The sequence below is a fragment of the Juglans regia genome, chromosome 1 (genome assembly GCF_001411555.2).
Source record: "Juglans regia cultivar Chandler chromosome 1, Walnut 2.0, whole genome shotgun sequence".
NCBI lineage: Eukaryota > Viridiplantae > Streptophyta > Magnoliopsida > Fagales > Juglandaceae > Juglans > Juglans regia.
This window is the reverse complement of record NC_049901.1, coordinates 5,564,885-5,577,995: the sequence shown is the minus strand read 5'-3', so window position 1 is coordinate 5,577,995 and position 13,111 is coordinate 5,564,885. Positions and strand designations below refer to the sequence as shown.

The window sequence follows — 13,111 nt, the reverse complement described above, 5'->3', positions numbered from 1 at the left end:
ATTTCAGCGTGAGTCAAAAGATCTAGAGCATATTTCGCTTGACTAAAAAAAAAAAGGCTTTGTCATTTCGAATAACCTCAACACCAAGAAAATAATGGAGATCATCCAAATCTTTCATAGAAAATTCAGTGGCAAGATGGTCAATAAGAGTACGAAGCATAGTTGGATTGTTGCTAGTAATAACCATATCGTCAACGCACAAAATGAGATAAATAACACCATGTTGATCGTGATAGACAAAGAGAGATGAATCTGCATGGTTCGCAAGAAACCTGAGACCAAGCAAAAAATTGCTAAAACGCTGAAACCAAGCCCTTGGAGCTTGTTTAAGGCCGTAAAGGGCACGCTGCAAACGACAAACATGATTTGGTAATTGTGGATCAATATAACCTGGGGGTTGTTCCATATAGACTTCCTCTAAAAGAAAGTCATGGAGAAACGCATTTTTTACGTCAAGCTGATGAAGACGCCAACCATGCATGGCGGCAGGAGATAAGATAATCCGAATAGTAGCAGGGCGAACAACTAGACTAAAAGTCTCTTCAAAATCGATGCCATGCTTCTGAGAAAATCCTTGTGCAACAAGGCTAGCTTTATGACGCTCAATAGTTCCATTTGCTCGAAGTTTTGTTTTGAATATCCACCGACAACTGACAATATTATGATCAGAAGGACGAGGTACCAAGCGCCAAGTGTTATTTTGCTTAAGTGTGGTAATCTCATCATCCATGGCAGAGAGTCATTCTGGATGTTTTACAACTGATTTAAATCCGCACGGCTCTTTAATGGCAAGATGTACCTGAAACCATGGAGGAGTTGAAAAAGCAATTAACGAATGAATAGTGCGAGGCTTAAGAATACCGTCCTTTGCATGAGTAATCATTGGGTGTGTAGAGGAAGTTGGTTGGAAGGTTGAAGGAGGTGGTGGAGGTATGACTTCTGATGCCATCACAGGCGAGGAAGGCTAAGAAGAGGCAGCAGACGTGGAAGACGTTGCTACAATTGAAGGCAGCACAAGTGGCAGCAAATTGCTGTTGTTGTCTGCACAAAGAGCACAAAAGATAGGAGCCTTGCAATGGGTGGATCAAATAAAAGTAACGTAATCTGTAGAAACCAAAGTTGGTAAACTTGATGTTTAAGAAAAATAATTCTCAAAAAATTGCACATGACGAGAGACATATACTCTGTTAGTGTTTTTATCCAAACACTGAAAACATTTATGGAGAGGACTATAGCCTAAAAAAATACAAGGAATTGAATGAGGAGACAATTTATGAGGCATATAGTCACGCAAAAAAGGAAAGCAAAAGCAACCAAAAGTGCGAAGTGATGAGTACGAAGGAGCTTTACCATATAAAATCTCATAAGGAGTTTCCCCTTCAAGAATCGGTGATGGAAGGCGATTGATGAGATAACAAGTCGTTGAGAAGGACTCCACCCAAAGATGTAATGGAACACTAGAATGAAACATGAGGGTGAGACCAGTTTCAGTAATATAACGATGTTTTCTCTCAACAATATCGTTTTGACTAGGAGTGTAAGGACAAGCAATACATTGAACTATACCGCACTCATGAAGAAAAAAGGTAAAGCGATTATTGATAAATTCAGTGCCACCATCACATTGAAAGGATTTAATGTTTTTGTCAAATTGAGTATTGACATACTTACAAAAACGGAAAAAAATATCAAAGAAATCTGACTTAAGCTTTAAAGGAAAAATCCAACTAAAGCGAGAAAAGTCATCAATGAATACACAATAATATCTATATCCGGATGGAGAAGTGATTGGTGAACGACCTCATATTTCACAATGTATTCTTTCAAATAATGAGGGGCAACGTTGATCTAAATTGGAGAACGGTAAACGATGATTTTTTCCCAATTGGCAACCAAAACATGGTGCAGAATCAAACTTACTTTTATTAGAAATGGTAATATCCCCATGCTTATTTAAAAAATAAACAAGACGAGAAGAAAGATGTTCCGATCGGGCATGCCAAATATCAGATGTAGCATGAGAAGTACATAAAGAAAAAGTAGATAAAAAAATTGCATGGGCACAGTCAAGAATGTAGAGTCCTTTCTCACATTGGCTGACTCTCACCACCGTTCTTGTTGCTAGATCCTGTATAGTAAAGTCAGTAGAAAAAAGTTACCGAGCAGTTGTTCTCATGAGTAAGCTTATTGATAGACAAAAGATTTGTAGTAATGCTAAGAACAAAGAGAACATCAGATAATGATAAGGATTTGGAAGCAACAATGGATGAGATGGAGCCAATTCGAGAGATAGGCAATGAGTTACCATTACCAACAAACACCCATTGATTACCATTGTAAGGGATAGAATTATCCAGAGACACAGCATCATTTGTCATATGTGAAGTGGCTCCTATATCTGTATACCATTCAGAATCAGTGAGATTATCATGAGAGGTGGCAGAGAAAGCTTCAATTAAGCCACTAGCCTTGGCCTTTTTTAATAATTTGCCAAGTTTATAACACTTTTTGGCAGTGTGATTTTCTTTACCACACCACTGGCAAGCAACAATAGACCTTTTAGTGAAACCTTGTGTAGAATTGTCTTGTTTGGTGCGACCATTGGAGTTGGCAGAAGAACGACGTTGTGCAATGAAAGTCGACTGCTGAGAGGAATCACCAGGAAGGGATCGAGAGAAAATCTCGTGACTCAGAACTTTGGGAACCAAATTGGCGAAGGAAGGCAATGGCATTTGAGACAACATAGATGTCGAAAAAATTTTGAAATCTAATGCAAGGCCATGAAGAAACCAATGTACCTTATCAGTGTCATCAACCAATTTTTCAATAGCACCAAGTTGATACAAAGAGAGCGAAAAGAACGAGCATATTCAGCCACACTGCGAGAGCCACACTGCATTAACTGAAGTTCATCTTTTAATTGAATTTCTCTTCTCTTGGAGCTGTGAGAAAATGATGCTTTAAGAGTCAACCAAGCATCATGAGCAGTTGAGGAATTAACAACCTCGGCCATACATTCCTCTGTAAGATAAGCGTAAATGAGGCTGAGCAACATCTTATCTTGCGTATGCCATCTCTTGTAAGCTGGATTAGGAACTTGATTGGAATCCTCTCAAACTAAGTTGTGGGTGCAGGAGAAGACCCATCCAAGAAGCCCATGAGATATTGACTTTCAAGCAAGGAAACGAATTGGCTGCGCCACAGGAGGTAATTGGTAGAAGTGAGTTTGATGGTTACCATGTGAACCATCGTATTGAGTGGAAGCTGATTAGAGCTTGAATTGGCCATGGAAAAAAATATTAAGATTTTAACCGAATGGCTCTTGATACCATGAAAAGGCAACACCTCAAGCGTAACTGGTGTGAGGATATCTACATATTTATAGAGATATTTACAACTATATATGTTAACATTACTCTGTGTTAACGTTACAACAGAATAACTATTTGAAATTTAAAAAGCTGTTATACAAGTAGAGAATCTACTTGACTGTCTCTAGATTCTTCTATTCCGAATTTGTCTATGGATTCTTTTTTAACGGATTCTCTTCTAATATTTCCCAATATATATTATAAAATAAAGATATTTTTATAAAATAATATAATCTTTATAAGATAGTTTAAAAAAATAACCTTCACTTTAAAATATTATTATATAAAATATTATAAAAAATTACGATTCTAACAGAAATTTCAGTCCTTGTCAAGGTCTACACACTTTGGCGGAGAGAGGGACAGAAGAGTTAAAAAGGGCTAGTTAGTTCTCAAGAGAGTCTCAGCCATTAAGAGCATTTTTATTGGATTAGTTAAAAGTTAAATTCAATGAGAATTTAGCTATTAGGTCAATAAATTGTTCACATTGAATTAGCTATATTCTAAATATTTAGAATATAGCTACAGTAATATCCAAACTAATTTCCAAATTTAAAACACACTATTCATTCATCAAATCTTTTTTATATTATTTCTTTCTCTCCTTTTAATATTAATTATTTCTCTCTCCATTTTAAATGACAATTAAAAAAATATAATTAGAATACAATTACAAATTAATATATAATATTATGAATAGTAAAATATGATAAAATAAAATAAATTCATAATTAAAAAAATTAAAAAATTAAAAAATTATTAATTACTCATTACTGTATAATGAATAAATGGATAATTCAATTTGAAGATTTGATGTGAATAGTTAAAATTAAATTCATCTTATATTATTTTATTGTTATATAATGAAAAATAGCTATTTCAATGTGGAGATTTATATAAATGGAATAGCTAAAAGTTAAATTCATCTTACATTCATAAAAAATATATTTTAATTTAACTATTCCAATGAGAGTGCTCTAAAGAAACAGATAGACTTCAGAAAAAGACCAACCTGTTGTTCAAAGAAAAATAACACGAAATTAATCAACACTTGCATAATACAACAAAATCAAAACACTATAGCCCCAAGTGCATGACAGGAACAACAGCAAAATGTCAATTAGCATAAACAGGGAGCATCAAACAGCTAGGTTGCTAGCTAGTAAAAAACGAAACCACCATTTTGACAGCTAGGCTGTCAATTAGCATGACAGTAAACACAGACCTGGAAGCTTGTATTTTACCAAAACAAAACTCCAATCCTAGTCAAAGAAAGAAGCGATTAAGCAAATTAATTTTGGCCTTTTGGGTTTGGCTAGTTATCAAAGAATATTAGTTCATGAAATAAATATAAAAAGCAATGTTAAATAATTTCTTTAATTTTTATATATTATATTTTTTAAAATTTTTAATTTTTTTATTACGAGTTTATTCTTTTTAAATTAATTTAATTTTTTTTATTGATTATTTATATATTAAATATTTGATAAAATAATAATAATAATAAAAATTAAAAAAAATATGATATTTAAAGATTATATAAATAATAATAAATTATGTAAATTTTTTGAATATAAAAACAAGAAAATGTCACCATATTCGACGTACAGTCTCCCTTAAGTTTCTCCTGCTCCACGTTGCAAGTCCCAATAAATGCAAGAAATGAATGACCACAAACGTAAAAGGAAAATGCCATTCCTACAGAAGTTTTTCACCGAAAACTTTTACCGAAATTGTATTTTATTTTTTTTTAATTTTTTAATTTTTACTTAGTGATTAAGGAATGTTTTTAAATGAATTTATGATTTTTTTATATTTTTTAAAAATATTTAAAGTGTTTAAAAAAATAATTGAAAAAAAAGCAAAAAAAAAAAAAAAAAAATTTTGCCTTTCGGTAGAAGTTTTCGGTGAAAAACTTCTGTAGGAATAGCAGAAGCGTCAGAATGATTCATTATCAAGTTTAAGGGCAGGTTTGCGTACGAGATAAAATATAAAATTTTTATTTTATTTAATTTTATTATTATATATTTTTTAAAATTTTTATATAAAATATAATAAATAATTTTTTTTTTTAAATCTCAATATATATAATAATATTTTAAAATATAATATTTGAAATTTTAAAATAATAATAATATTAAAATATAATATTTTAAATTTTAAAATAAAACATACAATTTTTATCACACCTTTCAAATCAGTCCTAAGAGCTCTGCAGGACCCAGGTTTTGCCCGGTCAGAGTCTCTGAAAACTGGATTTGACGCCTGTATACGAAGCTGGCACCATTACTATTCTTGGAAATGCCAGCATCTTGAAAATTGACATAAATTATAAAGAGCATTGTTACACAACTTTCACTATACTTCATATTTCATATTTTTTTAAATTTTTTAAATTTTTTTAAATTTTTTTTTTAGTTTATTTTTTTTAAATTATTTCAAATTTTTTATTCATTATTTATATAATAAATATTTAATAAAAAATAATAATAATAAAAATTAAAAATAATCTAAAATGTGAAGTGTTAAGAGGTTGAGAAGATTTTTTGAATCACATACTCATCACTTCAATATCAGATTAGGAAAAATGATACTTTTGAATTTTGATCATTTAAGAGCATTGATTGATTAAATATATTTTTAAATTTTAATTAATATTATATAAATTTATATTTATCTATTTTATTTAAATTTAATTTTTATATTAAATTATTTATTTATTTACTATATAATAATAAAATATTATTATGTTAATAATTAATTAATTAATTTTAATTTGATCATATTTTGTAATTCTATTAATTAAATATTAATAATAATTATATTCTAAATATTAAATGTTAATTATATTCTAATTAATTTAATTTGTTTGCTTGGAGTGAGAAATTAATATTTTAATATTTGATGAAGTAATTGTAGTTAGTTATATTATGTAAAGCATTGTAACTAAAATTCAAATTATTTTGAAAATACCCAATCCGATGTAAAGTTTTTTTGATACATATTATTTAAATTTTAACCATCCTTCAACTTTTACCAAGCTTGGAGTGATAAGTTAATATTTTAATGTTTGATAAAGTAATTGTAGTTAGCTATATTTGGTAAAGTATTGTAGCTGAAATCCAAATTGTTTTAGAGATGCCTAATCTAATGTAAAAAAATTTTGACACATTATTTAAATTTTAGCTATCCTTCAACTTTAGCCAAACTTAGAGTGAAAAACTAATATTTTAATATTTGATGAAATAATTATAGTTAATTATATTTAGTGAAGCATTGTAACTGAAATCCAAATTGTTTTAAAAATGTCCAATCCACATATTATTTAAATTTTAACCCTCCTTCAACTTTTGGTAAAGTCGGTTCTCTCTTTACATTATGCACATGAGATTCTGCTCCCTCCCTACAAACTTGACTTACTAAAACAGGATATAAAAAAATCGTTTATAAAATGTTCCAGAACTCCCTTTACATACAATTTTACAGCATTACATAGTTATAAACAAATATAACTGCACGCTGACATGAGCCAGTATGCATCACGGGAAAAAACTAAAGAGTAGAACACTAATTTAGTAATTCTACAGATGAAGAAAAAATATGCCATAATTTCTACAAAAAGCTACTAAGATAAGGATATTTCCTCCAATAATATAACGGGTCACCAAAGGTGTTTCTGTTCCACCTTTTGATTTCATCCTGCAATACTGAAGGTTGTGTCTCCAAAATCGATGTTGAAAAGGCACGGTTGTGAAACACTCGTCAAATTGAAGCCTGCAAATCAGTTTCATTTGGACTGGTTGGTTATGACACCACATCCCTACCATCTAACAGTCATGCTTTCAGAGAGTCTAAACATAAAAAAGGAGAGACTTCATTGCAGATTGTGGAGCAAACAGCACATTCAGAATTGACATTCATCAACTGGTATAAATCACCCCACCTGCAGTCTTATGAAACAATTAGGTACCGTTTGGATAGTAAAAGTATTTTTCATCTCATCTTATTATTACAATTTTTTCAAATTCTCATATAAAATATAATAAATAATTCAACTTTTTCAAATTCTAAAATAATAATAATATTTAAAAATAATATTCTAAAAAATTTTATTCAACTTTTATCTAAAACCATCTCATCTCAATCCAAATGAACCTTAAATAAGCTTAATCAATAAATTAATACAAACAGATTCAAAGATTAGAAAAATACTACTATTCATCATCCTTTTAATCACTATATTTTCATCATCTCCTAATGCCAAATCAAATTATTGGCAAATAAGTGAGAAATAACAAATAATTTTTCAATTGCCACGTTAGAAGATGATGAATGAAATTTCACCAAAATTTCAGTATATTTAGCCTTTGAATTTCCCATTACCAAGTAACTACCATCCAGTTGACTAACAGTTGGCTGCCAACCAGTCTAATGTTTATCTTGCCCTCGGAATTTTCAATATGCTTTTTACTCAAGGGGGATGCATTAGGAATACTTAGCACACGTGTTTCAACCTTGATCAACAACCATTTCTGCTTCCTGTGGAATGATAAACTATCATAGGGCTAATGTCCTGGCTTCATAAAGCAAATTGTTGAGCACCAACGTTGGATATGACCTTAAATTATAAGGTTACCTAATTCATTATTTTCTTATTCCTCTTAAGATCAAATTCAGTTGTTTCAACTTCAATAACCAGTTTGGATAAATAGGATGTGTTAAAGAGTTATTTAGAGAATCCATAACAAAGAAAAAATAAAATAATATAGAAACTGAGGCTAAAGAGACTAATAACAATTATTAAGTTTACGGTATATGAGAATCTTAACAAAATTTTCTTTTGCTAGAATCCCAAACATAAAGACCATGAGAAGTGGCAGGGTCCCAACGTGGAAAGAAAGTTAGTAATAGAAGACAGTCTAACAAACGCATGTAGGAATCCTACATTTAAATGGACTTTTCCAGGGCACATACTCATGCACAATAGGACTTCTTTCTTCATGCAACTCAAATAAATAAACCAACTATCTTATGTCAAGAAGTTAGGAAACAGAGCATTTGAATTATGAAAGGGGATCTAAAGAACTGATTTCAAAATATAGATTGCAGTGTTCACAAAACCAGGACGTATATAACAAAGGGGGAGTGTCATTGCAAGAATAACCAGATTCGCCTCACTTTTATTGTTCAATCGCTAGCATGCTTTTGAATCAAGGAACTCTGAGCAACCTCTGTTTCACTGATATTTCCATAAACTAATTTCAAAAGGTAAAATCTGCAAGACCAAAATGACAACTAGCGCGGGTCCATCTTTCTGGTAAACTCAATCCAATAATGCTTTGGACAAGCTATATGGTGCCAAGACACTTGGAAATCCTTTTCAATTTTATATTACGATATAAATCTCTTAATGCTTTTTACACTTTGATGCACTGCCATACATTACATAAAACCATACGTCCATAATAAAAAAAGAAACAGAAAATCAAGCATAAGTTTTCCTCCAAAGTTCTAAATTCATTTTACCTCTCATTTTGGCCAAATTCACATTCATAGAGGCATCTTTGTCGGTAGCTCCACTGGTGCTGGCCAGGCAGTCAAGGATATGTGGCAACGGTAGCATCCTCCAGGAAGCTGATTTAATGCAGTACGGGTCCCCAACCAAACTGGCTTTTTGGAGGCCAGCAGAAAATAATGTCTAGTTATGGCATAGTCAACAGCATTTACTAGCAAAATACAGTGAGCTGACACCACACCACCAAGGAAGTCATGATTGATGATTCATACCTCGCATTTTACCTGGCAGTAAATAAGACATGATTGACCACCATATAATATATGGGTTAGGCATCAACTGAACTCAGTAAATGGAAATATTTGATCTTAATGGATTTCATTGGATATAGGAAGATGGCTAATGATGAGATTTCCTTAAACAGGGCCAAAGTATTTTTCCTTTTTTCTTACTTAATTATAGCGTTAACAAGGGTAAGACAATAGTATTCATAACAGTCACCGAGCACATGCACTGATATCAACATGCAAGAAAAAAAATTTTAAATGATAAAAAAGTTTAGCAGAACAAAAAGGAATGAATGATGGGGGAAAAAAAGAAAAAGAATTACCCAAAATGTAACAAAAAACTTCTCAATAAGAAGGATGCATTATCCTCCCACAAAATGAGTTAGCAATTTCAAAAGAAGGAAGTTTGAGAGCAGCTACTGCTTCGGAACTGTCCTAGCTGCAGGGAAAATAAGTGCTAAGATGAATTTAGAAAAGCATTATCAACCTACCATAAAATGCTAGATGCCGGTGTGTTATCTGAATGTTTTTCCCATGTGACCTACCGACCTTAGTCATAGTCAGGAGTTTAATGCTTCAAGGTAGGGCAGGAGGGGCTCATCATACAATTACATAATGTTCTTCATGAAACACTAATATCTTCACTTACTACCAGTTTCCACATTAGCTTTTTTTCTGATTGGTAAACAAAATTTTATAGATCATATAAGTAGGCAGGAGCCCAAGTATACAGGACATATACAAGACCTGTTTCCATATTAAATTAAAGAAAGCATAAGGCCCATGTACCAAAACCAGGAAATGGAAAACCAGGGTACATTTTTTTTTTTTTTTATAAGTATAGTGAACTGAAAAGAAGATAGAAACTCATGGACATTCTCACCCTTCAATACAATAGCAGAAAACTACTGTAAAAGAGAGTATAAAAAAATTCCAAATTTCCCCCACTGCACGCTCCTTGTTTTTAAAACACCTATCATTCCTTTCGGACCAGACACCACATTGAGCACAAAGGTATCATACGCCACGCTGCTGCCAATTGTGCACTGATATGCCTCCTGTTCCAGCACACTAGTAATTCCACCACACTCTTAGGCATTACCCAACTCAGTCCGGCTCTATCAAGTATACCAGCCCATAATTCCCCTGCCACCTCACAATGTAAAAGCAAATGATCTCTCGATTCTCCATTACTTTTGCACATGTAGCACCACTCCATTGCAAAGGGTTCTTTATATTTAATAAATAATAACCCCAAAGACACTCTGTTTGCCTGCCATCTTGGAGGATTAGGGAGATTTAAATAAGTCTACTCTCTGGAATTGTCTCCCTCTCTGCCACATTATACTGATACCTTTGTTTCCTTCTTACTTCATGTATTCCTTTATTTTGGGCAATATTTCAATCTCCTTGTCTCTCAAAAACTCACAGTATGAAGCAAGGCTCCATTTTGGTTCCACAAATACATTCCCTACCACTTCCGTGCATCAAGAAACTATAGCACACAGAGTGATTCATGTGACTTCTATTGATGACATCGACGACAGAAATGATTGCAATAATTGATTATACAACTTATTAAGCAATCGGCCATAATGAAATTGATTTGCCCTATATATACAACTTATGAAGCAAGAGGCAAGGCCGCATTTTGGTTCCATAAATACATTGGCTGCCACTTCCTTACATCAAGAAACTATAGCACACAGAGTGATTCATGCGACTTCTATTGATAACACCAAAGAAAACAATGTGTGTAGGAATTGACTATACAACTTATTAAGCAATCGAAACATGATGAAATTGATTTTCCCTTTCAAGATACTAAATAATTGTCATATCCATTGAGCATTATCCGCGTTTGAATATAATAGGACAACATATTCAGACACAAAATAAAAATAATAATATCAAAACTTCGAATGGTCCAAAAAAGTGCAGTTTGAGAGTAGATTTTCTCGTGCTTAAACAAAGAAAACAAGAGTTGCAATATTCTGGACTGAGATACTTTTTTGTAAGACAAAGGTATAAGGGAATTTCATTCGTTCCAGTTATCATATTACGAAGGTACACAAAATCCCAAGATTGTACTGATTAACATGTCACCAGGCTAAAATAACGGTATGGAAAGAAAAGTTTAGAATTACAGTCACAGGAATTCAGAAGGAGAATTGGCATCAGGCTTCCCGTTATCACTCAATCCTCCTGGATGCTGCAAACTCTGCAAGACTTGAGGCGGCAAGGCTCCCAACGCACCACCCAACCCATCACTCGCAGACCCAAAAAACTGACATACAAGCCGAGCCATCACCCCGAGAATCTGCATTTGGTTCTGGCATGCCTCCGCGTGCATTTGCATCATTTGCTTCTCATGCTCAATCTGCAACCCCACCATCCTCTCCCTCCACTCCATCTCCTCCTCCTCCCTCTCCTGCTCCATCCTCAGCTTCCTTCGCCGCTCATCGACAAAGTCTCTTTCCAACCTCCACCTTCTCTCAAATTCCCTCCTTGCCCATATCAACTCCCTCTCTTCCAACTCCAGTTCCCTATTCTCCAACCATTCTTTCGTCTCGTATCTCCTCGCCACCGCCCTCAAACGCGCTTCTTTCCTGTTTTCCTCCCTCTCTATCTCGCTCTTCTCCAGTTGAAACTGCCTCTCTCTTTTCCTCTCCTCCCTCTTCACCACCACATCCCTCAACTCTGAAACTTTTGTTCCCATCAATCTCAATCTCCGATTTACTCCGAAACCCTTCCTCGATTTCTTCCGAGCAAAACCCATTTCCCCATTACCCCTTCCATCCACAAATTGGCCATCAGACCTCACAATTTGTTCACCATCGCCACTGCAACCATTACCATCCTCACCGTCACCACCACCACCACCACCACAGTCATCATATTCCTCTTCTTCTTCTTCTTCTTCTTCATCATCGTCTTCCTCCTTTTCCTCCAAATCCTCACAATCAATCCCGAACCCCAAATCCCCACAATCCCCAAAAACATCCATATTCTCACACAGCCTCTTGCCCTTGGCATCAAGCTCCACATCCCCAAACACCTCCTTGTACTTCAAGAAATTTACCCAGTGATTTTCCCCATCTTTCCAGTTGAAGTCGTCCTTCGAGACCTGGATCTTCTGCTTCACACCCAAGTACTGGTGGCGCATGTTCTGGACCTTGATGGACACGTCCCGCCAGGTCCACTTGAAGGGAAAACTTGTTGAGTCCTGGAGATGGTGTACCGTATTAACGTGGTCCGCCACGGGCTTGAATTTCTTCTCTCGCGTCTTGAGCTTGGCCAAGGCTCCCGAGTTTCGAAGCTCCGAGTACTTGGTCAGGAGGGTTTGTTCTTCCATCTCCGACCATTTCTTTCGCTTCATGTGTAGAATGGAGTTCACAGTTTTGGGAGATACGGAAAAAGAGCGGTGTACGAATCAGTGACGAAGAAGGAAATGGAAAGATTGGGGTTATGGTGCTCACTTGGTACTTGCCATATGTCGGAGGCTCGGTCAAGTTTAATCAGTGCCATAAAATTTGCAACTTCCAAATTTATGATTTTTTTTTTCTTGGAGTTTGCTTAAAGCTAATATTTTTAGGTTGCGTTGAAATGAGTTGAGTTGAGATAATAAAATATTATTAGAATATTATTTATTATTATTATTATTATTTTGAGATTTGAAAAAATTGAATTATTTATTATATTTTATGTTGAAATTTGAAAAAATTGTAATGATGAGTTAAGATGAGTTGAGAGGAGTTTTAGTTCCAAACGCACCCTTATATGTTTGTCTTTTTTTTTTCTTTTTTTTTTTTTTTTTTTTTGGGAAGCAAACTCATTTCATTGATACCGAAACTAGTACATATTTCTTACATAGTTGGAGTTTCCTCCAACTTTACCATGCAATCAAAAATAAGAAGAGCATTTTTAGCAAGAATATA

General features: G+C 33.7%; 1 protein-coding gene across 2 annotated transcripts; it reads right to left on the bottom strand.

The window, feature by feature from the left end:
• Nucleotides 1-6,855: 6,855 nt before the first annotated feature.
• Nucleotides 6,856-12,699, bottom strand: LOC118349619 (stress response protein NST1-like). 2 transcript variants are annotated; one of them, XR_004802636.1, is made up of 3 exons: nucleotides 11,321-12,699; nucleotides 8,898-9,170; nucleotides 6,856-7,145 (listed from the first exon to the last, which is right to left on the bottom strand). XR_004802636.1 is itself a non-coding variant. In XM_035695099.1 (2 exons), the coding sequence occupies exon 1, from the start codon at nucleotides 12,550-12,552 to the stop codon at nucleotides 11,323-11,325; it is 1,230 nt and encodes a 409-aa protein (XP_035550992.1). In that variant the 5' UTR covers nucleotides 12,553-12,699; the 3' UTR covers nucleotides 8,427-9,170; nucleotides 11,321-11,322. The 2 variants fall into 2 exon arrangements, 1 of the variants encoding a protein (XP_035550992.1); XM_035695099.1 differs by lacking the exon at nucleotides 6,856-7,145 and having other exon boundaries at nucleotides 8,427-9,170.
• Nucleotides 12,700-13,111: the final 412 nt, after the last annotated feature.